The sequence below is a fragment of the Empidonax traillii genome, unplaced genomic scaffold (genome assembly GCF_003031625.1).
Source record: "Empidonax traillii isolate 1590-97213 ecotype Southwest subspecies unplaced genomic scaffold, ASM303162v1 scaffold534:size827195, whole genome shotgun sequence".
Taxonomy (NCBI): Eukaryota; Metazoa; Chordata; class Aves; order Passeriformes; family Tyrannidae; genus Empidonax; species Empidonax traillii.
In genome coordinates this window covers 148,705-163,458 of record NW_020955727.1, presented here as the reverse complement: position 1 = coordinate 163,458, position 14,754 = coordinate 148,705, and the positions used below count along the sequence as shown (strand labels likewise).

The window sequence follows — 14,754 nt, the reverse complement described above, 5'->3', positions numbered from 1 at the left end:
CAGGTAACTTGAGGAGGGATAGGGAAGAGGTGTCTTAATGGCAGAGCCCTGAGGGGAGGCAACCTTTCCACATGCCCCCTGATCCCACTGCTTGTCGCTGACAGCCAAACACCTGCACCAGTTCTTCTCCAAAGTCATTATCTGCAACCTGTTCAGCCCATCCACAACCCTAAAAGATAACTTTCCTAAAGAGAACTCATCTCCTGCACCCCTGAGGCTCTCCATGCTCTCCTGCCAGCAGCCAAGAGCCACAGGCATCAGCTTGCTCCCCCTGGGGAGGCCAAACATCCCGTGCTGAGCCCCAGCCTGCTGCTGAGGAGAGCAGAGAATGGTATAAGGCACCTTTTAGCTCCATATTTTGGACATACCTTAGGAAGTACACGCAGAGCCGTTCCCACGTCCGTAGCACACTGACTAACCCGAGGGCTTTTATCTCGGCAGCGCTGGAGCGAGGCAGGGCACAATCACAGCTCTGTTTGTAAGCCACTGATAGCCAGCTGATTGCTGCTGTTTGCTTGCAGCTGGCAAAAGTGGGTTTGTGCTCCCCTGTCCTGCTGTGCCCAGTCCCTTCCCAGCCTGGGCTGGGATTGCTGCTGGAGTGTGGGAGGGAGCGGGACAGCCCTGTCCCAGCCGGACACTGCCCTGGTGACACAGCTCTGCTGCCTGTGAGCGCTGCAGTGCAGCTGAGGCACCTCCCTCACAGCCACAGGCAGGTCATAAAGAGCCGAAATGGGCTTAATCTGTTATGCTTTAAAGATACAGAAGGAGGCCACGGAATGCCAAAGCAACTGCCCATTCCATCACACCACTGCCAGCTTCTTCTCCAGCCCCACAGAGACCCGCGGCTCTGGAGGATGCCCCTCCAGTGGCAAGACACACTCACGGGCTGGAGGCACCAAATCCCAGCCCAGGTGGGACCCAGACACGCTCCAGCCCCAGCCCAGCCCCTCTAGCCAATGCCAAGGCCGCAGCCCCCCATTCCCCCTGGAAGCAGGTGCTGGCTTGTCCTCCCTTCCAGGCCTGTCCAAAGAGCATCTCGTGTCTCTCAGCTTCGTGCGCGGCGAGGCAGGACCGGCCCCCTCCCTGCCTTCCACGGCTGCAGGTGGGGAGGGCTGTGCTGGGCTTGGGTTTTAAATCCTGCCCTCTCCCCTCTGCAGGATTTTAAAAAAAAAAAAAAAAAAGGGCTTCTACTGCCGGGGCAGGAGCTGCTGGTGGGAGAGAAGTTCCTGAACTAACTGGAAACATACGGGACTTGATTTAAAAAAAAACAAAAACAAAAACAACAAAACAAATGTTTTCGCTTCAACAGCAAAGCCAACAGGAGCCATTTCCAGCCACAGTCCATTTTCCATCGTGGGATCAGCTAATCCTGGAGATGGGGTGCCGAGGAGGGGGTGCCAGGTGCGCCCCACCCCATGGGCACCCGCCACGAGCCGTGAGATGTTTGCACAGGGGCACAGAGCATCCCATGGGGCTCAGTCTGGGATACCCACAAAACCAGAACAAACACCCCAAATAAAAAAAAAAAATTAAAAAAGAAGTAACAGAAGCCTAAATGATTCAGGAAACGAGAGTTAAAATTCTTCCAGTCCTTTCTCATAGGAACAGGGGGACAGCGGGCAGCCAGAGCCAGGCTCAAGAGCAAGCAAAAAAAAAAAAGGAGCTTTGGTCACATTTGTCTTATGAGAATCGCTGGTGAGTAACAACAATAATAATAATAACAACAATAATAATAATAAAAAATAAAAATAAAAAGGGCTTTAAAATACGCCTTGTAAAAGCAACCAGTGAAGAGCAGAGCACAAAGCATCTCACGTGGACACTGAAGGACAGGGCGTAGGCACCTCAGAACGTCCGGGCTGGGCGGGAGGAGGGCGGTGGTGGCAGCCACCAGCCAGGCTCAGAAATTGCTGAAAATCTCCCGTTTCTTGTTCCAGTCCATCTGCGGCGCTCGCTTCTTCACCCGCTTGGCCCTCACCTTCTCCTTGGCCTCGGCGGCCGTGGGGCTCAGGCTCAGCCCGCTCTCCTCAAACGGGTCCTTCTTGTCCCCGTCTCCGTCCTGTGTGGGGAAGGAGAGGAGGAGTCACCCCCACAGATCCCCACATGGACATGGTGTCCCACGGTGTCCCACCCCAGAGAGACATCTCACCGAATCCCAGAACCACTGAGGTTGGAAAAGAGCTCCAAGACCACCGAGTCCAACCCGTGACCAATCCCCACATTTAACTCTTTCCTCTAAAGCCACTGCAGCAACGTGACCCCAGGCACCCCAACCCACCAATTCTGACCCTCGGGGTGCTGCAGCACCACATCACCACATCCCTCAGGGAGCAGTTACTGCCCTGACCAAACCACTCTTACTCCCCTGCTGGGGTCTCTGAGCCCCTCAAACCCCGCAGGCCAGAGAAGCACCACCAGCAGCTCCATCGTGGGCACAACCTAAAGCCTCTGCCTGGAGCCAGGCAGGCTGGAGGTGCCCAGGGAGCTTTGGGGTGGTGGCTGCACCAGGAGCTGCAGGGCTGCACTCGTGTCAGGAGTGGGCAAACACAGAGTGGAGACCTTCGGTTTCAAGGAAACATTTTAAAGTTTTCCTGCTGGCACTGCTGCCCCACCACTCATGCCCAGCTCCAAAATAATGATTGCACAAACCCTGCTGATAACCACGGGCAGGGCTTTCCACCAGCACTGCTGCGAGATAACAGCTCTGCCTTTGTGGTGGTTTAACAAAGGCAGACTGACCCAAACTGAGCTCAGACAACCCCCCCAGTAGCCCCAGGACTCTGGTTTCTAACACAGAGGTGGGGCAGCAAGCCCTGAAACAGCCCAGCAGTGGCTCTGTGGGAGGAACCCCTCTGTGCTCGAGTACTGGGACCACTTTTCCAATTTTTCCACCCAAGGGACTCCGACTTTTCATGCAGTAACCCCTGAAACAGCCCAAAGGTGACTCCAGGGGAGGAATGGCTGTGCCCACCACGGGGACACAGCCTGGTTTTCCAAAGGCAGCAGCCATTGGAGCAGGACATGTATTATTTAATGCTCAGAGAGAAATGGAGATGCCAGACTGCAGGCGCTTGGCCACAGCTTGGACACAGCTGGTGTCCCACAGAGGCTGGGGGTGCTCAGAGAGGCCCTGTGAGCACTTGCTGCTGCCAGATTCCTGCTCCTAAATGTCCTAGGGCAGGGGACAGCCCAGCAGAGACTCCCTGCAGGTGCTCTGTGGGGACATTCCCCTATTTCTGGCAGAACCTCATGCTACAGATAATTTTTGAGCCCTTTACAAATCCCCTACTTCTTATTTTAAGAGAAGAAAACCTGCTAAATCAATAATACCTCAGAATAGCAATCTGTGCCTTGTGTTGACTTTTGGTTGCCCCTTCACTGATGTGTTGAGCCAGGCTCCTCCAGAGGAACCCCCCCAGCCCTGCCAGTCACCAAATCCCTCTCCTCCCCTCCTGAGCAGCTCCTTTAAAAACAGTGATAAATTCATTGTGCTCCAAATTAGAAGTAATTTGGTTTTTTCAAATTTTTGCCTGCCTTGGGGTCCTGGCAGCAGCACTTGAGCCTCCCAGCTCTGCTACTCCCACCTTTCCAGCCTCCAGTCCTGGAGCTCCACTTAAGCTCCCCAACTCTGCAGATATCCTTTCATCTCACACCTCCTTTCAACCTGCTCAAGCAGGAGTCACTGCCCAACAAGGGGACAGTGAACTTGCTACACCATTACCCCTGGACATCTGGGGCAGAGCCATCTCCTCCCTGAGGTCACCATGCCCGAAGGGACAAGGGTCCCCACCCTGCCAAAACTCATCCCCTCATGGAGCATCTGCTGCTGATGGGAGAGGCCACGTGACCCCCACGAGCTGTTCTGTTCTGTCCCCAGGACAAAGAGGGGAAGGAACATCGCCCCGAGGGTCCCGAGCCCTCAATCAGCCACCTGAAGGAGTTATGTGTCCACCCTGAAGGATTTATCCTTCCACACTCATCCACAGCGCAGGGGATGAGAGAAAACTCTGGATTTTGGCTGCTGGGTGGATAGAAGTGAACCCAAGCCTGGGAAACAAACTGAGAACATTTTGATACACAGCACGGTAAGGCAGGTCTGTACCTACACCAGGGTGTAAAAGGGAGGGGCAGTGTTTGGGGGTTTACCTCTGATTCCTTGCCAGGGCTCTGCAGGTCGCTGTGAGATGAAGATGTGGATCCTCCGTTCAGCTGCAGCAAATGAAAACGTTAGTCTGGTTTGTGCAAAGACAGAGCTGGACAAAAAGTAAAAAGCCAGGTGGAAAAATGCTCCAGCCTGGTGGGGACAGATACCCCACTACTCTGTCGGGCTCCTCCAGGGATGGGAACAGAGCTTGGAGGGGATGATCATGGTGACCTGGGATCTCCCTGGGATTTCCCTGCAGAGCTGCTGCTCTCCCACATCCCCCCCACCAAGGAGAGCATCCTGCCAGCACCAGGATGTCACCCACCTCCTCCCTCTGTCGTGGGGATTAAATGAGGCTGAAACCAGCTTTGTTTGACCCCTGAATTAAAGCCGTAGTGGGGAGCAATTAAAACCAGCCAGTAAATTAAAATCAGCAGTAAAGCTGAGCTAAATGAGCCTGGGGGACGTTTTGAGCATCCCCCTGAGCATCCCCAGGGTGGAGAGTCATCCCCCCAGGCTCACCTGGCACAGGTGGGAGCCAAGGAAAGACCCCTGATCCCCTCTGATCACTCCAACACCCTCCCAGCCAGCCGAGCTCCCCCTGGCCATGGGGACACGGCGGGGCAGGTGACACTCACCTGAGTCTGTGCAGATCCGTTTGTCATGGGCTGAGGTACCACACCTGCACAACACAGCAAGGAGCACACTGAACACCCATTTTTTTGGCCACTATTAATTTGTCTTCAGAAGTTGTTTAATTAAAAACCTCAAAAAAACAGCTCGAAATTCAGCACCACGATCAGCATCTCAGTGGTGTCACAGCAGTGTGTGGCCAACAACCCATTCCCCAGGCACTCTGGACTTTTATTTGCTCCCTTCCAATGATTTACACTAATAATATCCCACACCATGGCACATTTAATGCAGTTAAGCTGCCAGTCACAGTGATCAAGCCATTGCCCCAGGCATTATCATGTCTCATCTGTCCCAGACTAACAGATGTGTTAATTGTGATGGGATTGATAACTGAATTATGTTGAGCATGGACGCTTCCCTACAGACCAATCTGGGGGCTGCATCACCGCAGGGATCCCTGGGGCAAAGCAGTGTTTAGAAAAATAAACCTAAATCTTCATTTTGAGAGCACGCTGGTACAAAAACCTCGGCTGTGGCATTTGGGTCCTTAAATATTTAATCATGTTGAATGCTGGACTCGTGTTCAGGGTACAACAAGCTCTGAGCAATGGGCATTAGGAGAGTCAGCTCATAGCAGAAGTGATGTTAGGGCCTCTGGCATCATTTAAAAATTATTTAAAAGGAAGCAAGCTTCAAATCCCAAGGGATATTAAAGTGGAATTGGACTTTAGGAAAAAAAGTAATTTCAAAACCAGCCACGTCTAGAAATATTTTCGTATTTCCTTAATCCTGAAAGGTCTTAAAATCCACTCATTGGCTTAAAGGTTGAGGTGCTCAGGATCAGTTGCGAGGCTTGGAAATGGTCAGTTTGAGGTCAAAGCAGCTCGATTAAAGGAGTACAGTTATTATTTCCTCTTACCCTGCAAACAACAGAATCTACCAGAGCACTTTGTCACCAGCTCAGGTGCCGTCACCGCCCGGTCAGACCCAACTCCCGGGCTCTGCCGAATGCCCCGAGGCAGCAGCGAGTGCTGCAGGGCCGAGGCAGGGGCTGGAGCACCCACCCACCCACCCACCCATCCTCCCGACGGCTCCGTGGCTCCATCCCCACCCTGGGAACAAGGGCTCCTTTATGGCTGGTGCCAGCAGACAGCCCCGGCTCCTCCTGGGACCCCGCGGAGCATCTGACACCCAGCACCGCCTGACCCACTTGTGCGGACAAACCCGTCCATTGAGCGGGTAAGGAACGGCTGTCCTGGGAACACAGCTCCCCACTGAGCCAGGGTGGGGGGCAGGCCGGCCTGGGAGCGCTCCCTCCCACCCGGGACGCGGCAGGTTGGGAGCGGCCGGGCAGCTTTCCCTGCCAGGTTTCAGCAGCGAGGAAAGCGCTTCCCGCAGCAGCCACGCCGTGATCACCCGGCGTGAAACCCGTCCCCTGCTTCGCTCCCTGGCTCTCTGAGCACCCCGGGTTCCCTCGCTGGAGCAACGACCAACAGTTCATAGAATCACGTCAAATCCTGGCATGGTTTGGGTTGGAAGGGATCCTGAAGTCCATCTCGTTCCACCCCCTGCCACGGGCAGGGACACCTTGCACTAAAACAGGTTGCTCCGAGCCCCGTCCAACCCGGCTTTGAGGGCTCCCCTCAAATCCCACCACGCCTCAGTCACCTCGTGGCAGCGAGTTCCAAAGTTAATTATTCGCCATGTAAAAGCAACAAACTGTTTTTTGCCTGGATTAGGGTGTATTCTCACTATTCATAAATAGCTGGGTGGTGCTCAGGAAACCACTGAGGGATGAGACAGAAGGGAAACGTGACTCTCCCTCACTCCCCAGATCCCACCCAAGGCACGGTGAGTCATGGGAACGCCACGGGGCCACCCTGGGAAAGGAAGGCCTCACCTTTGGTGTGCTCCTCCGTGGGGGTCACCCCCAGCTTCTTGAAGTATTCATCTGTTTCGGGGTCCACCACCAGGAGCCTGGCTTCGTTCTCCCTGGACTTGATGTGGGACACCACCTCCGAGTGCCGCAGGCCTTCCACGTTTATGCCATTCACCTGTAAAAGCCACAGCCTCAGAACCCAAACCTGTGCCCCTGCAGCAGAGATGCTGTTGCTCCTGGCCCACAGACCCCCAGAACAGCCCCCTCTTTCCCTAAGGGATGGGATTTTCCCTTTTTAATTCCCGTTGGGATGATAGAAGGCTTTGGGGTTTTTTTCCTTCCCCCTCTCAAGCCAGCCACGGCCTCCTGAACCCCCCAGTGCCTCTGCCAGAGCATCCTCCGTGTTACTGCACATCTCTGCCTGGATCCCAAACACATCCACTGGGGATCACAGACCCCAGGCTCCACCATCACCTCACCCACCCAAGTCCCACCAAAACGCTCTCCCTGCTCTCTCTATTGATGTCAAACCCAGCTTTCCCCTGGATGTGCCCCAGCAATCTCAGGCTGCCTTTGGGATGCAACCAAGCATGGGCACAGGCTGGGTGCCACTGGTGTGTCCTGTGGCATCACTGAGCCATCCTTCATCCCTTCCTGGTGGAAATCCGTGGATTTTCCGTGTCCCTGATGGGCGAATCCCTGTGCCTGCCACACAGATTCATCTCTCCCTTCCCTGCGTGCGAGTCAGGACCTACAGGGAACATGATCCTCTGCTCCCGATTGTTCCCCACTGCGAGGGGACAATTGTGATTCAGGGGCATTGTTTGGTGGGAATGAATCAACCTTTGTCCCGCCAGGAAGGGCCCCAACAGCCTCGGCAGGACCCAGAGCCGGTGGCTGCTCCTCCTGGATGCCAAGGGACAAGGCAGGAGGACACTGCAGAGCCTGAGCCGGGCCAGCTCCAAGCTCTGGGCTCCCCTTTGCCAGCCAGATTCCCCCTGCTCCTGAGGGCACAGCTGCAAGGGCTGGGATCGAAAGGAACCCCATCCCCAGGCTTTGCACCTTGCTCCAGGAGCTGCCAACCTCAGCTGCTGGCTCATAACCCCCCTCCATCCCTGGCAGCACCGTCCTGCCACTGCAGGTCAGCCCAGTCCGTGCCCAGTGCTCACCCTGGTTGGGCTGGGCCAGGAGGCACAGGGCTGCTCTCCCCCCCGCCCTGGCACACGGCTGGTGGCAGCATCAAATATTTATCCAAGCCCTAAAGAGCAGGCAGGGAGGGGATTGGGTTTCCAAGCTCTCCAGCTCACCCCACGCTGCTCTGTGTGTGCCAGGCACCGGGCCAAGCCCATCAATAAATAACACGACCCCTCGCCAGGAGCCGCTGGCACCGGTGCCCCGCTGCCGGCCCCGGCCCCACGCTGCTCCCAGCATTAAACTTTCAGGTGCTGGGAAGAGGCAGCAGCTCCCACTGGCTGGGGAATAATTACCCACGGGGCTGGAAAGCAGGGGAGTGCTTTGGTCTGGGTATTTTCCCAACTCACACTCCTCCAGGAGCGCTAATCCCACTCTGTCTCTGAAGCAGCAGCGAGGGCCGTGGCTCAGTCGATGGCACATCCTGGGGACATGGCTCGGTGGTGGCCTGGGCAGTGCTGGGGAACGGGTGGACTCAACTGTTTTAGAGGACTTCGCCAGCCTAAACAACTCCACGATTCTGTTCTGTCATTCCATCTACACTTCAGTGCTCACAAATGCCCCCTTGGCAGGAGAAAAGGGAGCACAAAGCCACTGCCAGGGCACCCCCATCCTACAATGCAGAATTACAGAGGAATACCGGGGGGATCTGGTGGAAAAGGTGATGAGATGGGCTCTCTTTCAGCCTCAGGCTTCCTGAGGGTCCCACCACTGCTGCTGTCCCTCCTCCCACCCACGTTGTGTCCCACCCCATTACCTCCACCAGCCGGTCCTGGGGCCGCAGCCCCGCTCGGGAAGCCGGAGAGTCGGGATCGACCGAGCGGATGAACTGCCCCGGCCGGGACTTCTCGCTGTGCAGGTTGAAGCCGTAGCCATTGGGGCCTTTCTTCAGGTGGCAGAGACGTGGGCACAGCTCCTTCTGCCCGTTTAAATCCTGGTTAACAGAGGAGGGGGTGTGGGGGGGGACAAGACACGGGGTTAACTGATGGGTTTGGTTCGCCCAAGGCAGAGGTGACCGTAAATAAAGGAGGAAGTGCCCTATCTGCCTCCCGTCCCCTGCACGGGGACAGGTTAACAAATGAGTTTCCTCTCATTGAGTCTATTTTAGAAAACCAATTGTCCAAAACCACTCCAGAAAAATTAAAACAAAACAAAAAAATGCATTTCCTTCACCAGGAGCAGCCCAGATAAACCCACCCATACGCCGGGACCCCCCCCTGGAAGCGGCCGAGCCCCAGGCAGGGAGGATCCAAGGCTGAGTCTCACCCAGACCCAGGATTAACCTCAGCTGTTTACTTAAGGCAGCGCCACGCCCTTGATCCTGGTGACACTGGCATCTCCCACGGGTGCCATCCCCACCCAGCGGGGGGGTCTGGGGTGACGAACCCCAAAGTCCAACAGCTCCCCCAGCACGGGAGGGCTGAGCTTGTGCTGAATGTCACGGCTCAGTCACTTCAGGGCTGATCCCAACTCCTGCATCCCCTCAAAGAGGCATTTTACAGAGCAGGATAACGTGGGGGCACACAGAGTGGTTACCCCTGGGGATCCCCCCTGCTGGGGGATGGAATTTTCATAGAAAGAAAGAATGGTTTGAGTTGGAAAGAACCTGAAAGCCCACCTTGTTCTACCCTCTGCCTTGGGCAGGGACACCTTCCACTAACCCAGGTTGCTCCAAGCCCCATCCAGCCTGGCCTTGGACACTTCTAGAGATGGGGCAGACACTTCTGTGGGCAATTTTGGCCACGGCTTCAATGCCCATGAGGGACAGAGGTGCATCAGGGTTCAGTACCAGCCTGACCAGCTCAATCCCAGCATCCAGGAAGAAAGAGGGATGCAAGATGATCAGCAAACAGAATGGTTCAGGTTGAAAGGGACCATGGGAGGTGGTCTAAGTCCAACCTCCCTGCTCAAGCAGGGGTCCCAAGAGAACATCACTCAGGATTGTGTCCAGACAGCTTTGCTCTAATGCAGGAGGGGCACCTTGACCACCCAAGGGTGCTGGGCACCAAATTCCCCAGAGTCTGCTCACACACAAGGGTCACCACCAGCAGCGCCCGCCACAGACATCAGGGCACACTCAGACCCTCTGCAAACTGCTCTGGAATTTTACAGAGATTCACTTGTCAAGACTTTTTTATCAAAATCCAGCCCTGGGGTGTTGACACCTCAATCCCAGATCAGCTCTTAAAGGGGAAAAATTATCAGTGCAAAAACCCAGACTAGGATGGGGCTCCCAAACACCTCAGCCCCACAAACCAGGAGCAGCCCCACACCCTCGCCCTCTCCCTCCACACATTTAACACCCCTGGACTTTTCCCATGGCCCCAGAGCAGCGGGTTCACCCTATCTGCAAACATTTCCAGCCTGCCTCTGAGTTCTTCAAAAACTGAAGAAAACAGGAAATGATTCAACCGGCCCAAGAGGGTCGGATTCGCGCGACCTTAAAGGACACTCGGGGCTCTGAGTGGCAGGACAAGGGGGCACGTGCCACAAGCCGAGGGGAACGTGGCTGGGATCACCAAAATGCACCTGAGATCACCCATTCAGGTTTGAAAAGGACCTTTTTCAACCATTTTCCTCTTGCTCTGTTTTTACAGGGTCAGAGCTCCGGCAGCAGCGTGAAAATGCTGAGAAAATCACGGAGAAAATCACCCCAAAAATACTGCACTGCAGGTGCTGCCCCAGGGTGGGGATCCCCTGGGGACACACCAGGGTCAGTCCCTCTGCCTCTGGGGATCCCCTGGGATCACCAGTGAAATCAAGTTACTCAATAAATAAACCACACTGGGAAAAGCTCCACTGCAGGATCCCTTTGGCTGCCGGGGCGGTGACCGGTGCCGTGTCCTACTCGGGCTTGTGCTGCTTTCACCCCAACACCTCGAATTTAAGGTCCTTAACTGGATTGAATTCAAGATACTTATTTTTAAAAATATATACATATATATAAAATAATCCCAATTCAGCATCTGTTGTGAGCAGAAATCCTCAGGCAAAACTGCTTATCCTCCCGCAGAGATGATCCAGGGGCTTTCGCTGGGCTCTTAAACCTCCCGACTAACGCAATCCTTGGCTGCTGGAAAAAACAGGTCTTGGAGCTGAGCTCTGCAAAGCCCCTCTCTGGGATTAAGCAAACGCTGACACTCCCCTCGCTTCCCCCCTGCTCAGACCCCCCCTCCCCACCGACACGGAGCCGCTGCCTCTCCTGCCAGCTCTGCTCTTTATTTTCTTTTTCGCCCGTGCCAACGTTTCCCTGGTTGTGTTCTGGGAAGATATTTCCTAAGCTCCCAGGGGGAATTTGGCCTTTGTGAAACCCAAACCCTGCCACAAAGCTGTTCCCTGGAACAGCGGCACGTTATCTGGGCTTCCCAGGAACCCGCCTGCACAAACGCTCCGGTCCCGCTCCGGAGGAGGCTCCGCTGCCTTTCACACGCCAAGGACTTGAAAGCCAATTTGGATTAAGTTACATTCACATGGATACTATAAAGCAACAAAAAACGAACTCTATTTTTTGTCTATTTGCCTGAAAAAAAAAAAAATTTGCAAAATAAAGCAATTTTTTTTTTTTTCCCTAGGAATTCAGATCTTCCCAGTGGCCACTAATTTAATAAACTGGATTAAGGAGGAATGGCAAGGCACACTCCACCTGCAAGCATCCCTGTCTGTGCCATCCAAGGGGGGAGTTAGACAAACACTGCCTGGATAAGCTGCACGGCCACCCCATCCCTGGAGCTGCTGCTTGAGACAAACCATCGGCATTTCAAAAGGAAAATGGTTTCGGAAGCGCAGTTCAAGCTGGTCCATTTAAAAATGCACAAACAAGACATTAAATAACAATGAAACAGTTCCAATAAAATTTAAAAAAAACCAACTAGTTGGGTGTTGCCAGCTCTCACAATCTCATGGCAACTCTTGCAGCATTTGATTTTTTATTTCCCTCAGAGTTTCCAGCACCGTTGATGGGAATTGGGGTCCCCCAGGGACAACCCTTGGCTCACTCGGATCACCTGGGGACACCCCTTGGCTTACTGGGGATCTTTCAGGGACAACCCCCAGCTCAGTGGGGTCCCCCAGAGATACCAGGCTCACCAGGATGCCACAGCCCCTTGTGCAGGTCCCTGCAGTGACCAGGACCATTCCCATCCCATACACCTGGAGCTGGCACCACAAATGTCACCAGCTCCGATTCACGAGGGGTTTCCACGTCCTTAATTAGCTGTGCCAGCCTCTGTGCAAGCAGAATCCACTCCCAGCAGCACCACAAGGAAACAAACTCACCTCCTGAGCTCCATTACCCAACCAAACCCATCTGCCCCTACAAAAGTCCCTCCCTGACACACCACCACGAGGTCACTGGTGCCAGAGACCCGCTCGCTGCCACTGCAGACCCTGAGGCCCAGTTTGGGGACGGGGATGTCCACTTGCTCCCCCTGCCCTGATCCCACTGCTTCCACAAAGGGCATCAACCCACAAAACCAACCTGCACCTTCACACCACCCCTCCACAGCCCGACTGTCAGCAGGAATGGGGATGAAAAGGGCTTTTCAAAGACCAGCCCACAAAGCTGCAGGAACAGCCGCAGGTCTGTCCACACCCAGGATGCTCAGAGGCAGCGCTGGCCAAGTCCCAGCACCATCTCCAGCCCCTCTGCCCCACTAACACGTGCCCAAAAGGGGCTAAAATGCCTTGAAAAGCCACGTTTTAGGGTTTTATTCTGGGAATAAAAACTAGTGCCAGGGTGGACACCTGGCTCTCCTGGGTCCTCCAGGAGAGGAGGAGGAGGAGGAGGACAACACACACACACAGACACACACACACAGCTACTCTAGCGGCCGAGGCCGGGTCGGTACCATCCGCTGCGGGATCCTGGTGGGTCCCAGCACCCCGCGGCTCCTGCAGGCCCACGTGGAGCACCTCAGCACAGGGAGGGTCACCCAAAATCTCCTCCAAGGCTCACGGGACACTCCCAGCCCAGGGAAGTGCACGGTGTCCCAGGGGAACGGGGATTTGCTCAAACTCAGCCGAGCTCACGTGCTGGCAGTGACGGTCACCCTGTCCCAGCGTCACCGCCGGAGATCAGGGCTCGGCCCTAATTGGCTCAGTCCTGCCTGGGACCACCTCACCCTGCTCCTGGCACCAGCCCATCCCTCTGTGCCCATCCCAGGGGCTTTGCCACATCCTGGGGGCAGCCAAACAGGCTCCAATTGCCCCTGTTGGGAACTGCAGCACCTGGATGCGCTCCAGGCTCCGGATTGCCCTGCGACATGTCAAACCCTTCCGCCTCTGGAGAAAACCCAGGCAGGAGCATTCCTGCCTAATTCACATTGTTAACATATTTTCTTTTAAGTCAGCTCCCGTGGCGTTTCCTCTCCTTTTCCATGTGGTTTCGGTCAGAAAATGGCTCCTTCACTCCCTGAAAACCAAACCTCTGCAGCAGAACCCACCAGGGCTGGGGGACCCACCAGGGTCCCATCCTGCCTTGGAGCCACCTCGGGACACCGAGATGTCCTGGGGGGACAGGGGACACTGCTCAGAGCCTCAGAGTCCATTCCCACTGTCCTGCCTCCAGCTGGGGCCTCTCCATCCCCCGCACTTTGGATTCTCCGCTGCAGGCAGTGGCCACCAAGGGATGGGATTCACAGCCACCTTTAGGGGTTGTGGAGGAGAAGGGCAGGATCCTGACCCAAATCCAAACCCCAGCAGGCAGAGGAGAGAGGGGCAACTCTGGGAGCCTGGAAAGAGCCAGGAAAGGGGGCCTGGGGGCCACAGCACCACCAGAACAAGAGGTCCATTTACACCCCTCGGACAGGGGCACCCTCCCTTGGCAGTACTGGTTACACTGGGAGCCGAGCCGAGCCTTGGGCAAGCTTTAACTGCCAGCATTATCACCACAGTCTTGTTGGAAGCTCAAAGGCTGCTGCCTTCGCTCAGATTTAGGGACACATGTAACTTCAAGCAGATGTTTGTCACCCTACACTGCAGAGGTGAGGAAAGCTGGGAGAAGCAGGAGCCCCCCCCGTGGCTGCCAGCAGCACCCACAGCCCTGCTTTGCCATGAGAACAGGGAGCTTTGGGATGGTGCCACGGCCAGAGCGGGATCGCTGCCTCCATTCACTGCCGTGCCAGGATCTGCCGCCGGCTCGAGCAGGGCTGGGTTTCGTTCCCCTTCCCCCAGGAATGACTCAAGTTTTCCCACTCAAGCAGCACCAAAAAGGGGGCTATTGTAGCCCTGCATCTCCTGGGGCCAGGGGACCTCGATGACACTTTGGGGAAGTCGGGGGGGACAGATGACAGCAAATGTCAAAAGAGCCTCAAAACCCGTCTGGAGGTGAGGACACTGCAGCTCTGCCCCCATCCCCGCTGCTGGGAAAAGCAGAGCAAGGATGCTCCCCAATCCCCACACGGTCCTCAGCTCCTCCCCGGGATGCTGCAGCCCCCCCACGCTGCTGGGAAGGGCTCGGGGCTCATTCTCTCCCTCCCCTGGGAAGGGCTCGGGGCTCATTCCCTCCCTCCCTCCCTCCCTCCCTCCCTCCCTCCCCCTGTCCCTCCCGGCCGCAGTCTCACCCGGCTCCATCCCCGGCTCCGAGCCAGCCAGCGCCGGGGCGGCTCAAACTCCAGATGTTGGTGAAATGCTATAAATAACAGAGGGGGAGGGGGAGACGGGGCTGGGGAGGACGCCAGGCCCACCGAACCACAAGCAGATGTTCCCCTTCCCTGCAGGGCCAGAGCTGGGACTGGGGAGAAAGGTGGCAGCTCCAGCACCCAGAGACCCCCCCAGCACCTGCAAAAGGGGGTAATTCACAGGTTTTCCACCAGCCAGGTCAGGAATAAATTCTCAGGCGGGACAAGTAAACAACCTGCTTCCATTTTCATACAGTCACAACTCTAATTACCACCCACTCCATTCT

General features: G+C 55.7%; 1 protein-coding gene across 1 annotated transcript in view; it reads right to left on the bottom strand.

The window, feature by feature from the left end:
* Window positions 1-1,532: 1,532 nt before the first annotated feature.
* Window positions 1,533-14,754, bottom strand: part of SLC9A3R2 (SLC9A3 regulator 2) — a 29,806-nt gene continuing 16,584 nt past the window's right edge. Inside the window, exons 3-7 of the mRNA XM_027897267.1 lie at window positions 8,608-8,784; window positions 6,681-6,834; window positions 4,783-4,826; window positions 4,147-4,209; window positions 1,533-2,059 (exon numbers count right to left, since the gene is read on the bottom strand). Coding sequence (XP_027753068.1) covers window positions 1,901-2,059; window positions 4,147-4,209; window positions 4,783-4,826; window positions 6,681-6,834; window positions 8,608-8,784 — 597 coding nt within the window. The 3' untranslated portion in view covers window positions 1,533-1,900. The remainder of the gene's footprint in view (window positions 2,060-4,146; window positions 4,210-4,782; window positions 4,827-6,680; window positions 6,835-8,607; window positions 8,785-14,754) is intronic.